General features: G+C 37.8%; 2 protein-coding genes, 1 long non-coding RNA gene and 1 other non-coding gene across 4 annotated transcripts in view; 3 read left to right on the top strand and 1 right to left on the bottom strand.

Annotated features, from left to right (window-relative positions):
- Positions 1-1,008: 1,008 nt before the first annotated feature.
- Positions 1,009-16,932, bottom strand: LOC110956856 (STAM-binding protein-like A). The gene is made up of 10 exons (XM_022202595.2): positions 16,429-16,932; positions 12,845-13,069; positions 10,999-11,074; positions 10,814-10,909; positions 7,952-8,351; positions 7,633-7,757; positions 6,428-6,565; positions 3,255-3,367; positions 3,037-3,136; positions 1,009-2,017 (listed from the first exon to the last, which is right to left on the bottom strand). The coding sequence occupies exons 2-10, from the start codon at positions 13,045-13,047 to the stop codon at positions 1,961-1,963; spliced, it is 1,308 nt and encodes a 435-aa protein (XP_022058287.1). The 5' UTR covers positions 13,048-13,069; positions 16,429-16,932; the 3' UTR covers positions 1,009-1,960.
- LOC127534821 (uncharacterized) lies at positions 15,225-17,679 on the top strand. The gene is made up of 2 exons (XR_007943398.1): positions 15,225-16,175; positions 16,927-17,679. It is a non-coding gene; the product is annotated as an uncharacterized LOC127534821 (long non-coding RNA).
- Positions 17,453-17,524, top strand: trnap-ugg (transfer RNA proline (anticodon UGG)). The gene has a single exon. It is a non-coding gene; the product is annotated as a tRNA-Pro (tRNA).
- A 1,307-nt stretch (positions 17,680-18,986) lies between the features above and the next one.
- The window catches only part of slc39a14 (solute carrier family 39 member 14), a 50,894-nt gene continuing 49,321 nt past the window's right edge, over positions 18,987-20,559 (top strand). The window contains exon 1 of the mRNA XM_051950937.1: positions 18,987-19,231. The gene's annotated coding sequence lies outside the window, so the exon portion shown is untranslated. The remainder of the gene's footprint in view (positions 19,232-20,559) is intronic.

Below are 20,559 nucleotides of genomic sequence, written 5' to 3'. Positions count from 1 at the left end.
GAATACTGATGAAATGAAATAACACGTTTGTTTGTTTATTTATTTACTTATTTATAAGAGATACTGTGAGAGAAAAGAGCTTTGTATTATGATTATATATTGAAGGCATTAATGGAGGAATAACAGTGACAATTTGTTGTTGCAGAAAACACGTTGTGGATTCATTCAGTTTGGAGCCACTGGTTGTTTGCATTTTCCTGTAGGTGTGACTGCTTTATAATAAGGTTAAAACTTTTATTTTTCATGCATTCAATATAAAGATATAAATGGAGCAAAAAAAGTGGAATTTGCTGTTGAAGAAAATAATCACTGATGCGTTTCTGTAAATTTGAAGTCGCTGAGAAAAACGTTTCTTCATAAGCAAAAATATCCAAGAAAAAAAATATTTGTCAGAAGATATCCTTCGGGTGTGCATCTATCATTGTATTAATTCATGTTCCATGTGTTAAATTTTCTTGACTTCATGCTTTTTCATACAGGGGTGTGAATGTATATTGCATCATATACACTATGGGAAAACATTTAAGTGTACAAGTTTGTTCATTTACAAGACATACTTTCTAAAATTACAATTAAAACAACTAAATTTGTCAAATTTATTTCAAAAGGAACCTTAACACTCAAAGTCAGGAATACTACACCAGGAAAAAATGTTAGAGAATGCAGGAAATTATTTTTTTCGATTAAAACAGCGACTGTCGGACAGTTTTCTTGTACAATTTAATGTTGTCTTCATCGAAAAAAAAACTGCTTTTCCTTCAAAGACAAGGACATTTCTAAGTGACCCCAAACTTTTGAACGATAGTGTGTGTGTGAATTAAGACACTGCCTTCAGAAAAAACCCTTGAAAAGTACAAATTTTATGTTTAGTTCCTATTCCTGTGCAAATATACATATTACACCAAAACAGCTATGGCATCATATTTGTTTAAATTTGTATATTTGGTGTCGATTTCTTTTCTTTTTCTCTCTCATGTGGACAAATAAGAGGAAACCATGCAGCATGAATTCATCTACAAGTTTTATTTTGTCTTGGCATTTCATTGGTAATCATGGCTAATCATTTACTTCTAATAAGAGAAGGGAGCAAACAAAACGATGGTTAGAGGCATGAACCATGGCAGGAGGTTAGTAAAGTGTGGCAGAAGGTACATTCAGATTTCCTGTCGCACCGACACGTCGATCAGGTGCCACCAACCCCCTTAAACCCTCGAAGAGAAGGGAAATAAAAATGTGTAAATGGTGGATCCATTGGAAGCAGGAATTAGAAGTCAGAAAGAAGGAAACCCCTTTGAGATAAAGGATACTCTGGAGTGATGGTTTATAAAAAATATAATACAGAGCAGCAGCGGTGGCGGCACTGCCTGCATACCTGAGTTACAACTGGCTTCACTTCTCTCATCACCCGCAGCACTTCAACGGCTAACGACGGAAAGTTAAAGGAACGAAGAGTCGATTACAAGCTCCACTGAACTTCATTTTACACAACGAACAACTCAACGACAGGCAGATGTTCTCGTCCTTGGCACTTTATCTTTCAAGCAGGACCAAACTTTGACGACGGTTGTGAAACAAAGGTTTGGGCTACCGGACACGAACACGCAGATTTACTCGTAACAGAAAACAAAAGTTGAACAGGAAAGAACAACGTCACACACGGACACGAACAGAAGGGTAGAAGAGCCAGAGGTTTGCCGGTCCATTAAAGTGGATAGGATTTGTTTGCTTGGAAAGTGCAATAATATGCGGATTTTTTTTTCTTACAGAGCAAAAAAAACAAAAAAAAAACAACAAGAACAAAACATTGCTCCCTTTGAGAGCAACTGAAGTCCATATAAATGGTAAACTTGTGGCCGGCGTCCGCTCAGTACCGTCCTCAACATAAAATGAGTGTTTCCTCCAGTAAAACAGCTGCAGTTTGATAAAACAGTCCGTGAGTGTTCTGATGAATGAGGGAAAATCACCGCAGATCCATCATGGACACGGTGTCGTCGGTGATGGTGACGTGGCCAGCATGCTGGAAGGGGAAAAAAAAAAATGATGTAAAATAAGTTTTATCATCAAAAAGAAACAAAAAAAGCAGCGTCGTGCCGTTTTCCCTGGAAGAAAGGCTTTCAAGATTCCATGTGGTAAAAATCCATTTTTATTTAGTTATGTGACGATCGGCGTACGTTTGTCTGTCTGTTTATCTGTGCACAAAATTACTAAAAAATGGATTAACGGATGTGGTTGAAATTTACAGGGAAGATCAGAAATGACACAAGGACCAAGTGAGTAGATTTTGGCAGTGATGCAGCTTATAGTCTGGATCCACGGATTTAAGATTTCTGTGTCATTGCCAGATAGCAGGACAGCATCACTGTAACCATGACAACAAGTGAACACTACTTTAGGTGCCTGACTGTACCCCTATGGAGATATTCCATTAAAAATTTCCAGATAGAATAGTCATTTACCACATTAACAACGTCTAGACTGGATTTATCATTCATTTGATGTTTTCCGTATTGAAAAAAAATCTTTTCTTTCAAAAATAAGGACATTTCTAAGTGACTACAAACTTTTCAAAGGTAGTGTCAACTTAATCTCATCTTAATCTAATTATTGCTGCAAAAATGAATTGATTAATCAATCAGTTGTTAATTAATCAGCAAGTACGTCCATAATTGATTAATTATTTTGAGTCATTTTTAAGAATAAGAAAGTTTCCAGCTTGTTAAATGTCAATATTTTCCTTCATTATGACACTAAACTGAATATATTTGGAATAAAAATGTACAAAATTAGACATTTTAGGACGTCATTTTACATTTTAGGGATAAACAACTCATCGATTATTCCAGTCAACAAGGAAAAATAACTGCTAGTGACAGGCTTGATATGTTAGGGGGCAGACTTCATAAGTTCTGAACTTCCTTCTGCCACCCTTCCATTCAAATATTTTTTGTTGCATATGTATTTACGTTGTATTTGTTTTTGGTGAATGAAATAAATGATTAATTGAATTATTGATGTTCTTCCCATTGGTGCACTCACTGTAAATAGAGGAGGATCTTTGCTGTGAGGGTGGAAGCCTTTCTGTTTACACGTGGAGATCTCGTCTGTCCCTCGGTCCGTTAACCTGAAGTAGCCGATTCTGGGAGAAACAAACAAAAAAAAACACACGGAGAAAGTTCAGAAAACACACAGCGGCATCTCACAGCGCAGGACAAAGATCCTCCCTCACGTCTGACGGTCGCAGAGATCCGACTCACTCGTTGAATTTGGGCGAGCAGACGATAGCGATGGCTTCAGGCAGCATGATCTGGTAGGAGCAGTGAGTGTGGAGGTCGACGCTGGACAGGAAGGCCGTCTGAGTGGGGTGAGTCTGGAAAACACAGCGGGCAGACCTCATTTTACATGGTCTAATGGATTTCAGAGCAAAAACATGTATAGAATTTCACTAAAAAAAGCTGCATCATGATCTCCATATTTAGTGCAAGTTTGTCTAAAAAATGCCTGATTCACGAGCAACACGTTCTATTAACCCTTGTGTTGTCCTGCGGGTCAGAATTTACTCGTTTTAAAGTTTGAAAATGTGGGAAAAAAATATATGTTCACAGTGAAACTTCTGATGTCCACATTTTTAACATATTTGGGAAATCATTTAACATCTGTTGGTGGAAAAAAATAAATGTTTAAAATGTTTCTTAAGAACATTCAGAGAAAAAAAATCAACCAAAATCCATCGAATTTCACTGGATTTTGGTTGATTTTTTTCTGAATGTTCTTAAGAAAATATTAGAAGTTTTACTGATATATATGCAATCACTTTAGATATTTTTAGGATTTTTTTTGGAAGACTTTTACTCATTTTTTGAAAATATTTACAGGAATTTTCTTGCCAAATTTGGTGACTTTTTAAAATTTAATTTTTAAGGGAAACCTTTAATTAATTATTTGAATTTTCTTCCTGAAGGTTTTGCAAATCTTCAGAGATTTGGGGAATTTTTTGCTGATTTTTTTCAGACAAGGAAACAATATTTTTTGGTGCCTGTAAATGAGGAAAACAGAAGGGTTAACTACAAAAATTAAAGGTACAAGTATTATTATTATGCTTAAAAATACACGAGGACATAAAGGGAAGCCCTGAACCAGAGTACGATGTGAATATAACAGAATAACTCTCGTCCTCTCATTAATAATTAACAGCTGAATATCATTAAATGTGCCGCAGAATAACTTCAGTGGAATTTAATCAAAGCAACTTAGAACCACTTGCTGTACCCAGAAGCGTGAAGTCAAAAATGAAGTTAAACAGACGATTAAAGGAGGTTTTTAACAATTAAAAGTCTGATATTTGGATCGGTTTCTCAGCTGGACTTCATTGTAACAGAACTATTGATGTACAAAGGGCTCAAACTCAACACCTGATTCATTCTCTGAGGCTCTAATTACAGGATAAAACACTTTATCCAACACATATCAAACAGGATCCTACAGAAGAATGTGTGAAATATGTATCCTCATTACAGCACTAGAATAACTGTCATTTTTATGAGTGTAATTTTAATTCTGTAACATTATTACAGACAGTTATGCATCTCTTTATAACTCCACACAGTAAAATAACATGCTTTCCGTACCAATTTCCTGATTTAATTACATTTAAATCACATTCTGAGTGATTTTGCAGAAAGTTTTTATATCATGATGTATCTCAATATAGAAGAAATAGTCCATTTAATACTGTAGTATTGATTTAAGTCTTTAAAGTCACACTGCTCAGCCCTCCTGACACATTTTTTCTCACTGTGGATTCATTTGTCACTGCAATATAAAATCCTGCACCAGAGGGTTCCAGAGAGAATTTACAAATGTCTGTTAAGCAGTAAAACACCATCAGAATGCCCATGTAATATGATGTATGTGCCATACTCCTGCATGTTCTTGGGTAGTACATTATTAATTCCTTGCAGCGTTCAGATTTATTTCTCATATTTTGGAGGAGTGTCTTGTTTTGGAAATTTTTGTGCTTCCTATTTTGATTTTTTTCTTTTTTACTTGACTCCAAGAGAGCCCTTCACAACAATTCCTACGTACTAACGTAAAAATGGCAAGTCAAAAATCTTGAATCTTAAAACATTCAAGTGGAATTTCTTAGATTATTTATTTGCCAAAATTTACGTCAATAATGGCATCAATCTGTGCACTACAATTGAGTTATGATGCCATAAATCATTCAAAAATTGAAAACAGAAGTTGAATTTCTTTGACTATTTCTTTAACAAACCTGAAATTACCATGTCAAATATTTTCCAAGCGTCCACAGGTTTGATATTGGGAAAAATGTTGACTCTACACACTATAAATCCTTTAATATTTACGCTTTAAAACCTCTACGAACAGAAAAAAGGTTTAATTTCATTGTTTTACAAAACTGAAAAACCTGGAATCAACAAGAGCGACATTTTTCCAAGAACCAACAGGTCTAACAGAAAAAAGTGGCTCCACATCCTACGGATATTTTACTTTTTACAAGTTTACAACTTCAACAAACTTACTGTTTCTCTACAGGCCAAATGTAGAAATGGATGCTTCACTATGCCAAATGTATCTTACAACAACTTGCTCCTCTGTATGCAGCCTTTGAGCCACTCTGCATTTATTTTATTGATCAAAAATGTTTTATTTTGCTCCGATTCTCTCTAATTTGCTTCCATACTTTTTTACTCTCCGTTCTATCTAAATAAAGTCTACAGTTCAGCAGAATAGCGGCTGAATTTTTGCCATGTGACAGTTTTTTTCTACTGAAATTGTCCAAATTTTAATTTTAAATGAGGCAAAAGAGTCTAAGAATTCATCGGCTCATGTGGATGAAGGCCATGTGAAGTGACCGAAAGCTCCAGGACGGTGACGAATCTTTGGCAGATTTTTTTGCCTTTTTTTTTAAAGATAAAAGTTTTCAAAGCCCCAAAATGATAAAAATCACTAGACGATGCGTCAGTTATTTTACAGGATCATAATTCTTTGGTTAAAGAACTTCGGTGAAAGTGATTCTGAACAAGAGTGACTGGAACTACGGCCGAAAGTCGACTGACTTTAATCAACAGCATTTCTGATAATCGACTGAATCATTTAAAACCCCAAAAATTAAACAGTTCCAGTTTCTCTCTGGAAGAATTTGCTGCTTTTTTCTCTTTTTTAAATATATATTTTATTCATATATGTGAAGAATAAAGTGATTTTGATCAAATATTACAATTTAAAGACTAGATTTGGTTAATTTTCTAAAACATAAGATGACTAATTTCAAATTAGCTGCACTGAGAACATCATAATTTGACGGCATAGTATGAGTTAACAGAGGTTTCTTTTCCCCTACAGGACAACTGGTTTTGTGGTTTACACAGTGATTCTTCGACAGCTGTGGCCACATTTTACTCACGTGTATCCAGCCCAGGGTGATGAGATCGTACTGGTCCTGTATGAGGAAGAGCTCCTCCTCGTTTTCCGTGTCACAATAGTCCGGTCCGCCACACTGCTTTGGTACGATGACGTGGGTCACAGTAAACGCATTCCTGGTCTGGAACCAACACAGAAAGCGTCACACTGTCACACTGTCACACTGTCACACTGCTTTAAATTATGCATCGTGTGCCGTCGGCCAAAATGTTACCCAAGGACGCCGTGTGAACAGAATTAAGTCGGAGTGGCTCGCTGCTGGCAAAAACCGCTCAGTCATGCTCAGAAAAAAAACAAAAAGAGCTCCAGGCTAACCATATAACTCAAAGAAAGGCCACAGGAGTCGTGAGACAATGAGAGAAGTGTCAGATTATCCTCTAACACTCTGGGGTGGCGAGTCAGCTGACGTCCCGGTTTAATTTAAAAGCTAAATCCACATTCCAGTAATATCCACAGCCTGACGATTACAGAATTAACCCTCGTGTCGTCCTGCGGGTTAAAACTGAGTCGTTTAAAAGTTTAAAAATGTGGGGGGGAAAAATACCTTCACAGTGAAACTTCTGATGTCCATATTTTCGGGAAATTTTTAAACATTTTTTGGTGGAAAAAGAAAGAAATGTTTAAAAAAAAGTTTCTTAAGAACATTCACAAAAAACATCAACCAAAATCCAGCAAAATTCACTGGATTTTGGTTGATTTTTCTGTGAATGTTCCTAAAGAATATCTTTGAAGTTTCACTGATATATATGCAATCACTTTAGATTTTTTTTTTGGAAGATTTTTACAATTTTTTAAAAAATATTTATAAGATTTTTCTTGCCATATTTGGGGGATTTTTGAAATAAAACTTTAAAAGGGAACTTTTAAGGAATTATTGGAAATTACTTCCTGAAGGTTTTGCAAATTTTCAGAATTTTTTGCTGAATTTAGGATTTTTTTCAGACAAGGAAACAATATTTTTTGGTTCCGGTAAATGAGGACAACAGGAGGGTTAAAGCACACATCCTGAAGCACCGGAGCAGGGAGGTTCTGTCTTTTTATTGTGGTAAATGTGTAGTTTCACTGATGATTTAAAGACACGATGAGAAGCATTTTAATAGCTTATCTTTTATAGAAATGGGCTGATTGTTGTGGCAAATCTTCTCCTAAAGGGAGTCGGAAACACAGCCGCTCTGTTCTGAGTCTTACCAGTTTGCCACACAGGATGCCGCAAGTTTCTACAGCTCGGCTTGTGTTTGCCTCGGCCAGCCTCAGAAAGCTCCGGCACAGCTCAGCGGGGACGGCCAGCTGCCGGAGGGCGTCCACCATTGTATCTGGAAGAAGCATGAAGAGGAACGGACAAAGGCTGAATGGAAAAGTTAGATTCTGGTGATGTTCTGAAACAAGGCATGGTGTAAACAGGAAATTAAGTAGGTCAGGGGGGAAAGAAAGCAGCTCAGAGGCGAAGGGCAGCATTTAAATCCTCTGAGCGCCTGCCCCCCTCGTGTCCAAACAAACGTTAACTCACTGTTGTTCCCGGGGCTGACCAGAGAGCCGGGCTTGAGCGAGCGGTCGAAGGTGGGCGGGGCGGTCCCCGGTGTGCCGATGGTGGCCGGGGGACGATTGTATTGGTGGTTGTTGCTGCCGGAGAGGTCACCTGGGCTCTGCGGGGGGGTCGGGGACACCAGCGGCGGGCCCTGGATGCCGGGGAGGAGGGGCGCGTCCGGGGAAGGGGCGGCCGGCGTGGCGAACTCCAGGAGAACCCGCTGGCGTTCCTTCTCCAGCTCCTGGCGGCGGATCATCTCCTCGAAGGCACTGAACTGCTCCTGCTCCCGCTGGCGCCGCTGCATCTCGGCCACTCGCTCCCGCTCGGCGTCCAGCGCTCTCTGCCTGGACTGTTCCCTCGCCAAGGCCTCGTCCTCCGCTTTCTGAGCAAACACATGGAGCACAAGTTGAGCTTCACATTGATCCATATTCTGGTCTTTCTCAGGGCTGCACAGTGACTTGGTGGTTAGCTGTCGCCTTGCAGCTAGAAGATCCCCGATTAGCATCCCGGCCTTCCAGGTGTAACAGGTCAGATTAACCCCTATCCAAAGTATACCCGGGTATAAACCGGTCCAACTCTGGCCTAGACCAGTTTACACCTACTGACACATAAAGATTAACCCTCGTGTCGTCCTGCGGGTCAAATTGACCTGTTTTAAAGTTTGAAAATGTGGAAAAAAATATTTTCACAGTGAAATTTCTGGTGTCCACATTTTCAACATTTTTTGGTGGAAAAAAGAAACGTTAAAAAAAATTTTCTTTAAGAACATTCACAAAAAAAAAAAAATCCAGCAAAACTCACTGGATTTTAGATGATTTATTTCGGAATTTTTTGAAAGTTTTACCGATTTACTAGGATTTTTTGGGGCATTTTCACTTATTTTTTAAAAAAATATTTACAAGTATTTCTTGCCAAATTAGTTTTTTTTTAATAAATAAACTTTTAAGGTGAACTTTTAATTTTCTTCCTGAAGGTTTTGCCAATTTTCAGAAATCTGGAGAAATTTTTTTGCAGATGTTTTTCAGCCAAGAAAACAATATTTTTTTGGTGCCTGTAAACGAAGACAACAGGAGGGTTAAGCATGTTAAAGTCTTAATTGTTAACTTATTAAGGAATTTTTATTTTTTTTACAAAGACCTATACTCAGCAAGCAAATCATGATGAAAGAACTTAACTTTGAGGTAATTACAATTTAAAAAGTTCAAATCAAAGGAAAAACTGAATCGAAAACTAAGAAAAATTAAAGCAAAACATTATGAAAGAACCTCCACATCAGCTGGTGTTGCTTTGAATTGTTCCTGTATAACAGCCTTCAGTATAATATCTTGTTGTATTGTCTCTGACTTGTGCTTAAACTAAGACTGACTTGATCCGTGTGTAGCAGGCCAGATTAAACCCAAAGTATACCTTAGCTTTGCTCAGTTTATACTCCAGGGGCTGAAAGAGCCCAGAATAAACCCTTCCAGGTTAAAATACATCCCATGTAATATGAGATTACATCAATCGGATTAATTTTTATCCTAATTTAAACACAAATCAATGAAATTAAATCAAACATTTGGGTTTGATTTGTGGGGCCACACAGGGGATTAGCACTGTCGCCTCGTAGCTAGAAGATCCCCAGAAAAGTGCTGCAGAAAGATCCAGAGGAGGCCTTTCAGTGTCGTCCCATGAAAAGCTGCAATTAAATATTTGCAGAAATGTGAGGGGTGTACTCACTTTTCTGAGACACTGAATGCTCCTGCCTACACTCAAAATCCTTATTTGTGAAAACCAAATGGCAATAAACCTTTCTGATTCTGATTTGATGTTTTCCTCCACAATAATTCATGCAACCTGTGAGCTAATATTGAATCTGCCTCAATCAACGCAGTTATTCACAGTCGCTGTCTCTGTTTACATGTTTGTTAATGAACTGCGGTGTGCAGATTTATTGATGCTGGTTAATGTTTCACTGATGTACGCTGTGGACAATACACTAAAAAAACAGGGCACAGTGCTCTCTGCACTCTAAATGTATGTACGGTTTTAAAAATACTTCTGTTGTCTGAAACTTGGATCTATTTTCTTGATCTGCTCTATTTTATGTGCATCAACCCTCTGAACCCCAAGCAGTTTCTGGGCTTTATTTGTCTATTCTGTCACATTTTTTCCTCACTGTGGGCTCATTTTTCACTGCAATATAAAATTCTGCACCTCTATGGAAACAGAACAACCAGGACTAAGAGTGAAGAGAGCGCAGAAATATCTTCTGTGCAGTACGACACAGTTATGACACCATAAATCCCATGAAAAGAAAAAAGTCTAGCTGAGTTTCTTAGATTTTTTTATTGTACAAAAACTGAGAAAACCTGGAATTAATACGTGCTGTATCTTTACGAGCCCACAGGTGTTACCGACGCTGGAAAAACTGAGGCTGCAGATGCTTTAAATATTTAACTATTTACATTTTTAATTTGTTTCCATACTTGTCTGCCTCTGTTTTCTTTGTCACAGACTACAGACAATACATTTTATAGAAGTTTAATATTGAAACCTGGATAATAAAGAGATTTAATTTAAATTCACTGATTTTAAACTTAGATTTAGTTATGTTTCATGACAAATGAGTAGTTCTAGGGCTGTGAGAAAGTTAAATATCTGACTATTCTTTCTCTTTTAACAATATTTAATTAGAATAAATTTACATTATTTTAAAGACAGCATGCTTTTCAACCCTGCCGGTGTGTTCTGGGGTTCAGAGGGGTAAATTTAACATATTGCCAAATGCGTATAAATGCAGCAAGCTAAAAGCAGGAGGTCATGGCGGTAAATAAATCTGTAAATCCATGAAACAATGTTTACCTTTTTGACAAGATACTGTGCATATTCCTGTTCAAATCTTCTCAGCAGAGCTTTTTTGAGGATTTCTGCTTGAGGAAATGCAACGTCCTTCAGTTTCTGCAGGAGAAACAGAACGAAGACAACGTTAAAGTCGCACTTAAACACAAACCGACTGTAGAGGAAATGACTAAACAGTGAATGAGCACCTTTAGTGTGTCCTTCTTCTCAGGAATGTTAGCGGTCTTGTAATCCCGATGTTTGGGAAGCTTTTCTATAAAGAGCCTAAGTGAAAAGAAATAAAAGTCTTATCATTAACTGATGGATATGTGTGTATTTACTTAGTGGAAACCAGTAAAATTACCGTTTAAAGAATGAACAGACTAATGCGGCTCAGTTTAACACTTTAGCAAGTTTACCTCACACACATCATGCTACAGCTTATTTTTGCTGCTCAATACAATAAAAATTTGGGCAGCTCTTATTTCACGAGACTAATCTAGTAGAGAAGTCTGTCTAATTGAACAGAACGTATTCTGAATTCAGGGTTCTCAGACAGAGGTTTGTGTTTAACTTTAGTTTAGCAATAGAGTTTGCCGAGTCAGGATCTGCATGTGGCAGCAAAAAAAGAGTGAGAAACAGGATAGAAACACTGAAAAGGAAGATTTGGCTGCCAAAAGAAACACAACATCACTTTAATGGAAATATTTCAGGCTGACAAAAACAATATACTATGTTAACAGTGTCTTGTAATTGTTGCACCACACGAGGCGACAACTCATTTGTTTGCTCATTTAAATCGGCTCCACAAAGCTGTTTTTGCAAAGTCAGATTTGAATGCTGTCCGGATCAAAAAAAGTATTTTGGACGCCTTTGCCAGAGTTAAACACCATGTGAAAGGCTCCAGTTTTCTTTTTCACTCCAGGAATGTCAGAGTTCTTTGACGATCAGTGTACATTTGTCTGTCTGTCTGTCAGCAACATCACTCAAAAACAGATTAACTGATTTGGATGAAATTTTCATTTAAGGTCAGAAATGACACAAGGACCAAGTGATTAGATTTTGGCAGTGATGCAGCTTATAGTCTGGATCCACGGATTTGTTGTAGATTTCTGTATCATTGTGAGATAGCGAAACTGCGTCACTGTAACCATGACAACAAGCGAACACTACATCAGCTGCCTTCTGACGATCACATGATTGTGATCCTACTACAAATCCACCACTGAGGACTTATCTGTCAGAAATGACACAAGGAACAAATGTTTAAACTGTGGGGGTGTTTCTGAGTCCCATCAAGTCCTGCTGCCCGCTACATATTTAGGTCACGTGATTCAGTATCCATACATAATGCACACATGCATAACACACGCCTGTGCTCAGTGTAAAGTCATTTTTCAGTAAAGATTTCATCTTTCAGAAATGATACGACTGAACTCTCTGTGCTCTCCGAGTGCTTTTGTCGTTTTAAAATATTTAAATTTCTATGAGAAAATCAAATCTAAATCTACAAATCACCCAAATAATTCTACAAGAAATAATTATTTTCAAATAGAGCTATTTGAGTCATCTGGTGAAAATTCCTGTGTTTTTCTTACATATTCCAGAAAAACTAAATACCTTAATGTGAGTTTTTCCCAATATTGTGCAGCCCTGACACAGACATTCGTTCTCACCACTCACAAGGTCGAGTTAACGTCTTCTTGTTGTTGAAATTATTGAACTTTGTTATTAAATTAGAGAATTTAAAAAAAAATTATAGACCTTTGTTTTTAAATGTAGAACTTTGTGTCGGTTTTATTGTCCGATGTTCTGTTTGTTCTTGTCCTGTTCTTTGTTGATGCTGCTCTTTATACCTTTTTAATTGCTCCTCGGGGATAAATAAATGCTTGAATTGACCTGAATTTCTGATTGAAATGATTTTGCCAAACTATTCAGCCTTTTTCACAAAATGAGAAAGACAAATACTTTGTGTAAACTTGACTCGACAAACTCATTTAGTTGGAACCCCAAACTTAGCTGAAGATGTGAAAGCAGGCTGAAGAACACACTCACGTGATGTACTTATTGTAGAGGACGAAGGCGTGCTCGATGTTGCCCTCCTCCGTGTAGATGTTGGCCATGCGGATCATCTCCATGCCCGAGCGGAAGTAGCGGCGCGGCGGCACGTCGTCGTTCACTTCCACCGAGCTCCCCTTCTTGGTCAGAGCTCGGACTCTCTCCTCCGGCGTCAGGCTGACGTCGGTGTGATCCGCCATCGCAGCAGTTTAACCTGCTAGACTGGAGAAACAGGCTGAGGGTTTAACACGGCTGACGGTGGAATCTGCAGGTCAACGCTGCGCTGATAACACGGAGGCGGGTCATGCACGCTGCCGGTCAGGAAACTGCTCAGCATCCTCTCGCATTTATTATTCAATTCTTAGCGACAACGTGAAAATAAAGGGTTACTGTAAGTTTTGCCTGTCAGTGAATCTAAAATAACAAAAAGTCATGCTTTCTTCAACTTAAACTATAATTACAATCTGTATTATCATTGTTCAAGTGTAATATTTGGAGTGGAATACATCTGTTTACTTTCTGTTCATTTTCTGCTATTAGTATTAGTTCACAGTTTACATATTGTACTTGTGTTATCTTATTTTTTATTTTATTCTTGTTTTTTCTAGACACTTCACACAAACACTTTTAGAAACTTTGCATTTTGTACTTTGCATTCTGTGTTATTTCTATTTTACTACTAACCTCTGTGTAATTGTGTATATTCTACTAAGCTTTGTTTATTGTACTCTGGCAAAATAATTTCCTCCAGGATGAATAAAGTAGATCTTATCCTATCTTATCTTCACTTTCTCACAGACCAAGTCTTATTGTAGCCCTCCAGGTATCTTGTCTTGCTATCCATGTAGTGGAAAATGCCTTTTAAATGCGCTTTAATCCATTTATTTATCTAATCAATCAGCTGCAACTGATCCAAAACCAGAGTCCTAACTAAAACCAGGAAACTGAACCACATCACACCAGTCTTCAGATCACTACATTGGCTTCCTGTTGGTCAAATGATAGAGTTCAAAATCTTACCCCTGGTCTATAAAGCAGTGAAACACATCCTGGACTTATTATCTGAAAATGAAGCATCCAGAGCCTTCAGATCATCAGGGACAGGCTTACTGTGTTTTCCCAGAACCAGAATGGTTCATCATGACTACGCCAGAAACTAATGGCTATTATCAGCGTCGACAACTTTCTCAGTTAATCGATTAGTTGTTTGTACTAGAAAACGTCAGGAAATAGGGAAAAAAGTCAATCAGTGTTTCCTAAAGCCCAAGACGGCATGTCTGAATGTTTTGTTTTGCACACAAGTAAAAGATAGTGAGTTTACTGAAATAAAATAAGGAAAGAAACCAAGAAATGCTTACATTTAAGAAGCTAAAAACATGTTGACTTTTATTCTATATTAAAGGAACTGACTATTTATTTCATTCATGTATCTATCCATTAATAGTTGCAGTTTCAATCATGATTGCTGAGAATTGTCCACTCAAAACCAAAATCTTTCCATGTAAGACTGTATGATTGAACAAGCACTCCAATACCAAGGAACGCAATAAAAAATTAAAACACGCACAAAAAAATCTGAGTAGTTGATGAAAAAAGACTCATTATGAATTCTGAACTACATCAGTGGAAAGTATGCTTTAAGTAAATTAATTCTATAAGTGTGCAGGACAAACAGTATCCTGTACTGACTAATACAAAGAGGCAGTGTCCCTCTCTTCCCAGCTGGTGTTGAGGCCACGACTGAGCCTGAAAATCTATACGTAGAAATAAAAAAAAGCAATGACTCTGCAGGGAGGCTCCATTCAGTTTGACTTGTGGTTTTCTCCTCTTTCCTATTGATCAAATCAGAATGAATGTGAGCTTGTCAGCATGCTGACTAATGGTCAGATGGCTCGTATTGATTCAGCCATGACAGCTCCTTGGCCAGCAGGCGCAGCCCCACGTTACGTAAAGAAAGGCCCAGTTGTTAACAGCACAGCTCCAGAGGTGTGGCACTGATAAAAGCACAGCGAAGGACGTAGTTATACGCTGCATGGTTTTATCTGCTGTCTTTGTCTTTTAAAGTGTTGACAGCCGAAACAGTTGTAGCCTCAGTTTAGCCAACAAAACAACAAGAAACTGGACACTTGTGGTTGCCATTTAGAGTAAATATTGAGTCAGCAGTGATTACGTTTTTGCTGTTTTCCCCAAATACAATACTCCAAGTGCTGTCAATTAAAACATGTGACTGGTAACATCAAATGGATCTAATGCAACAGGTTATGACTAAACTGAACATCATTCTGTACTTTGCTTATGCGCAGTTTTGATGTACTTTTGGTAGTGTCTCAATATATGGCACATTACTTGATTAGAGTATATTACAGAAGGAAATGTTTTGCTTTTTACCTGACAGGCACAGTTACTTTTAACTTTAATGATTCAAATTTTATATAAAAACATATCAGTACGTTATAAAATATGACTCATTATTTTATATTCAAGTATGTTATGTAATCAGAATGAGCCTAACCTTAACCCTGGCCTGCTAGTAATTATTATCATCAATACCAGTTAATCTGACAATTACATTCTTGATTAACTGACTAGTTGTTCATTATGTAAAATGACAGAAAATGGTGAAAAACATTCATCAGTGTTTCCCAAATATATACTTTTTAAATCCACAATCAGTCGATACTCTGTTTACTGTCACAGAGAAACAGGTAAATATTCAACCATAATTAAGCGATTTTCAAGATAATTGCAGTTTAATTTAATAGCTGTCAGCCAATTGATGAATTTGTGCAATTCAAGACACATTTTACTGTTTTACTGATAGCTGTTGCAGTTAAATAGGCTATAATTAGCCTATGGACCTAATTTTCTGTGTTTGTTTTTGTCTGGAGCAAAGGCAGCAGATATGCTCTGAATATTAATAATGATGTATTTGGTGTATTGACTATATGGGTAAACTAACACTCAAATTCATATTAACCAAAATGTATGAAAACAAGCGTTTCCAAGACACCTTTACGTGTAATTACAGCTCTGTAAATCATTATAATTAAACTAATTCCAAGCCACACAGCTTGAGAACCACCGATCTGGTTAGTCTGCTGTCACTTTGATGTTATTATGGAACACATAGAAAGAAAGTGGGAGGACCTCACTTTGCCTTAAGCACAGTGTGTCACATGCTATCCTCATTTCAGTCTGAAAAAGCTTGAAAAAGGTGCAGTTATCGGGTTAAAATCTTGGGTAGGGCTCAGTCTTCAAAGAGCCTGTGGTTCAGTCTGTGGGTATAACTGACAAAATGCGAAGCTTTGGGCCTTTTTCAGCTCCACTGGTGAGTGACACAATAATTACTTCACCTCATTTAGAAACACTCTGGTCCACTGACCTGTTGTCGGTGACACAGAGAGATATCTACCAGTTGAAACGCTCCTGATATCCAGATATCTGTCGCTGTCACTGAAGTGATCGATGTCTCCCAACGGCGTAGCATTAGCCGCGCTAACTTAGCTAACGGTAACTAACCGACTACTACGAGTTTCAAACAGTCAACCAGCTGATAAACACCCGTGTGAGTTCATTCTTACCTGATCGAGCCGTGAAACTGAAGCTCCCGGAGAAGCTACATGCAGCTGGATGAAAAGAGGATGAAATTACAGAGTCCAGGAGGAGCCAGGCAGCTTCACCGAGCTACAACAGCATCTGTATACTTCCGCAATCAAAGCGACGTCCGCCTGCCGAAGTATCGCGATATCATTTATTTTCAGTTACTTCTATTAATACGGCTGTATTTTTAATTTCCATGTTGTTTATTTACATTCGTTACACACGTATTTAATTAATGCTATATTTTTTTGGTTAATAAAACAAAAATAATGTCTGTATGGTCTTGTTTTTTAAACGTGACAAATAAAGGCTCTTTTCTTTAAAGTGCAATCTGCAGATGGCAAGAATGTATTAATTTCTTTGCAAAATAAGGCGTTAAAACATGCAAAGTCACATGTTTTGTTACAGCCACAGCTTAGGCAGTGAGCTGTGGCAGGGCTCTCTCTTCCCTCAGCCTTGCTCTCTCTCTCTCTTTGCAGGTGTGTGCTGTGCTGATGAGGAGTCCAGGTGTGTGTCATCTTTAATCAGCAGATCATGTGCAGGTGGGGGCCAGCTAATCAGGTCCTGGCGTCCTATAAAATCTGTCGTCAGTCGTCGTTTGATGCCGAACGTTGCTGTTGGTTGCCAGACTCCTCCAGCTCCTTGGTCTGCTCCTGGTCCTCCACGCATTCGGCTGGGTCAAGGAAAATAATTTGTAGTCAGCCAATTTGTTTTAAATTTTGGGTGTTTTGGGCATACTCTGGAAGCATTTGAAGATATATATTTCACCGGAGAGTTGATGGTTGATGCGTCATCTTTTCTTCACCGCGCATGTGCAGTTTTCCCCCAGTCGGTGTTGTGCTTTTACTGTGGTGTGAACCGGCTCTTTAACATACGATCTACGCCGAACATCTCACATTTACTAATCCGCAACGCCAACCACGATACAGCGAATGGACACTATATAAAATAGGTACCTAGAAAGAATTTGTGAAATTCTCCATGAAGTTTTGACTTGTAATAGATGGCTCGTTGGTCTAGGGGTATGATTCTCGCTTTGGGTGCGAGAGGTCCCGGGTTCAAATCCCGGACGAGCCCACTCTTTGGTCAGACTTATTACAAAATGATGTAAACATAGTAAAAGTACAATGTACACTTAAGTCTCAGAGTGTTATGCGGATTATGTATATATACTATAAAGGTTGTGACCTAATGTTTATTCGCTCTATTAAACGTGGTAGATAAAGACTTAATCATGCAGGAGGTATGCTGTGTTCTAGTTTCTAATAATAGAAATTTAACTGGTTTTGTTTTTCTCCAAACCTATGTAACCTTCAAGATTAGGCTGAAACCATTACTCACATTTCAGAGGCACAGCGCATCGTTAATTTATTTTCTTTTCTAGCCAGCAGGCCAAACAGTCATTTATAAGACTGTCATGTAGAAGCACACGAGAGCCCATCTGCAGTATAATAAGCTCATAAAAAATGTAATCCTCAGTTGATTAAAAATGTGGAGTTACTGCTAAGATTAATCTCATAAGACAATTGCAGACTCAGGATGCCCACCTGTAGTACAGGCATCACTTTATGTCCATTCAACCATTCACTTCTATATGATCTGAATGCTTTTTTTAAAAAAAAAAAAAAACATTATTAGTTACCTCATGGCTCATTTAGATTTAGATTATGACTCTTTGGAGAGGGGTGAGCCTGTACTCAATGTGATATTAATGCAAATTATAGGCTGAACATGCATAAATTGTGGGATGACCTTACTCTGCCTGGAGCCTGGTGACTCACATGCCATATTCAGTTTACTCTGAAATAACTTGAGGATGTTTCATTTGTCAGGTTTAAATCTAACCATTTTTGGACTGATTTGCTCCAATGATATCATACAGTGATGTTATATAGTTATATTATGCAGTAAGATTATACAGTAATATTATACAGTAACACACTACAACTAAATTATGCTGTGATATTGTACAGTGATATTGTACAGTGATGTTATAGAGTAACAAAATACAGTAATATTATACAGTAGTAGTAGCAGTAGTAATGATATTATTGCTATAGTGATACACTACAGTAATATTGTACAGTAATACAATGCTATAGCTACACTACAGGAATACTATGCAGTAGTATTAGTAGTAGTACAGCTGATATACTACAGCAGTATTAAAGTAATATAATACAGTGATACACAACAGTAATATCATAATGTAATACACTGCAGTGAATTCATCCAGCGATATTAGATGCAGTACAGTGAATGATACTGTGATGTTGTACAGTGATTTAGTAAAGAAATTGTATAGAGTGATACACTACAGCAAAATTATAATTTTAATTCTACAGTGACCTTATACAGCGATTTTATCCAGTGACATTATATACTGAAACAGTACAGTGATATTGATACAGCGATATTATACTGTGATGTTATCCAGTGATTTTATTGCAGTTCCTCCTTTCTGTCGCATGGGGGCGACTCGTCCACCTGTATATACAGTCTATGCTCGAAACGTCAGCGAGCGAAGCGTCGACGTCACCGCTGAGAGCGCTCCACGTCCTGCACGCGCTGCTGCTGTGTGTCTGTTTGAACCGGAGGACGACCGACAGCGAAAAAACTACCGTCCGTCCGTTTCGTCCGTGAATGAACGCGCACCGTGACGCCCGCATGCCACTCCTCCATCACCCGAGTTTGACTCCCGCGGTCTATCGGATCCTCGGGGACGCCGCTATTCAGCGCAACCGACGTCGAGCCTGATTTTCTGCCTCCTAACAGCATCACCGGGTAAGCTAACTGCCAATGCTAAAAAGAGGCTAGCTCGTAAACCTGACTCTACATCAGCTACCCATTGACCCGACTCACATTTTAATTACACACCTGAGACAGCGGGTTATTTTACCAACACAGTACTGTAGCTGGATTAAGTGTTTGCTGTAGAGGCTAACGTAATTATATCAGGTTTTACAAAATGGTTTCATCATTTGACTTGTCCAGGTAATGCTCTCCCATCATTTTCCATCATTATCATTTGTTATTGTGGAAAATATGCAAACGTGTGTGTTTTCAGACCCACATGGGAAACCTGCCAGTGAACAATATTGCGGATTAGTCACGAGTACCTTAAGACCTGTATAGAACCAGATAAAATTCAGTGTAATACCTGCTTATGGTACTTCACTTGCTTCACTTGCTTTCCATCATTCTCAGTCATCATCATCATTTATATTTGTGAAAAATGAAGGAGTTCCTGTGCAAACGTTTGTATTTCCAGACCCACAAAAAAAAAAACCTGCCAGTGAACAATATTGCAATGTAGTTATGAGTGCCTTGAAACCTTTGTAAAACCAGATAAAATGAAATGCAATATCTATTTCATGATCAGACCAGTTAGAGGGAAAATAGTATCTGAAATTATCAAGATATATGCCATATATTTGTCATTACTCCCCACATGTGTATAGCAGTAATTGTTAGTAACCTAATTAACCAATTAGTGTTACCTGGACCCAGATAAAGGATTCAAGATGCGTCAGATCTTTTTTTTAAAAGCCACTGTGAAATGAAATAGTAAGTAAACACAGTTGTTTACCCACTATCTGTTTACCTTATGTATTTCAACCTCATGTGAAATACCTTAATAACAATGTTGTAATTACTCTGACTTAATTACTATGATTTTTTTTATTTTACTCTGATTTAAGCAAATTTTTGTATTTATTTTTTTTTTACACAGTATTTAGTTTACACTTACTTTTCACTCAGTACTTCCTATACTTCTTATACTTATAGCATTTTTTTTTTGGAATTTCTCAGATTTACGTTTGTATATTTATTCTTTTACTGTCTGTTGTTGTTGCTGAGTACTATAACTCTATACACCACGTCAAATTCCTTGTGTGTGCGCACTCACTTGGCAATAAACGCTTTTCTGATTCTATTGATGACATCAGAGTACAGCTGCAATAATTAAGCAACTACTTGAGTAGTTATCAACTTTTAAATTAATTTTGACTATTTTGATAATCAACTAATGGATCTCAGTAAAGAAAGACAGAGTTTTCTGATTCCTGCTTCTTAAATTTGGATATTTTCTAGTTTCTTTGCTCCTCTTT

Source organism: Acanthochromis polyacanthus, chromosome 7, assembly GCF_021347895.1.
Source record: "Acanthochromis polyacanthus isolate Apoly-LR-REF ecotype Palm Island chromosome 7, KAUST_Apoly_ChrSc, whole genome shotgun sequence".
In the NCBI taxonomy this organism is placed as follows: domain Eukaryota; kingdom Metazoa; phylum Chordata; class Actinopteri; family Pomacentridae; genus Acanthochromis; species Acanthochromis polyacanthus.
This window is presented reverse-complemented; position numbering and strand designations above follow the sequence as displayed.

Bases quoted from the DNA above. Each gene is read 5' to 3' on its own strand.
- LOC110956856 (XM_022202595.2), bottom strand. From the start codon at position 13,047: ATGGCGGATCACACCGACGTCAGCCTGACGCCGGAGGAGAGAGTCCGA. The intron at 3,368-6,427 runs GTGAGTAAAATG...TGTGTTTTCCAG, and splicing joins TCACCCTGGGCTGGATACAC to ACTCACCCCACTCAGACGGC. The intron at 2,018-3,036 runs GTGAGTGCACCA...TTCCCCTTCCAG, and splicing joins AAGATCCTCCTCTATTTACA to CATGCTGGCCACGTCACCAT.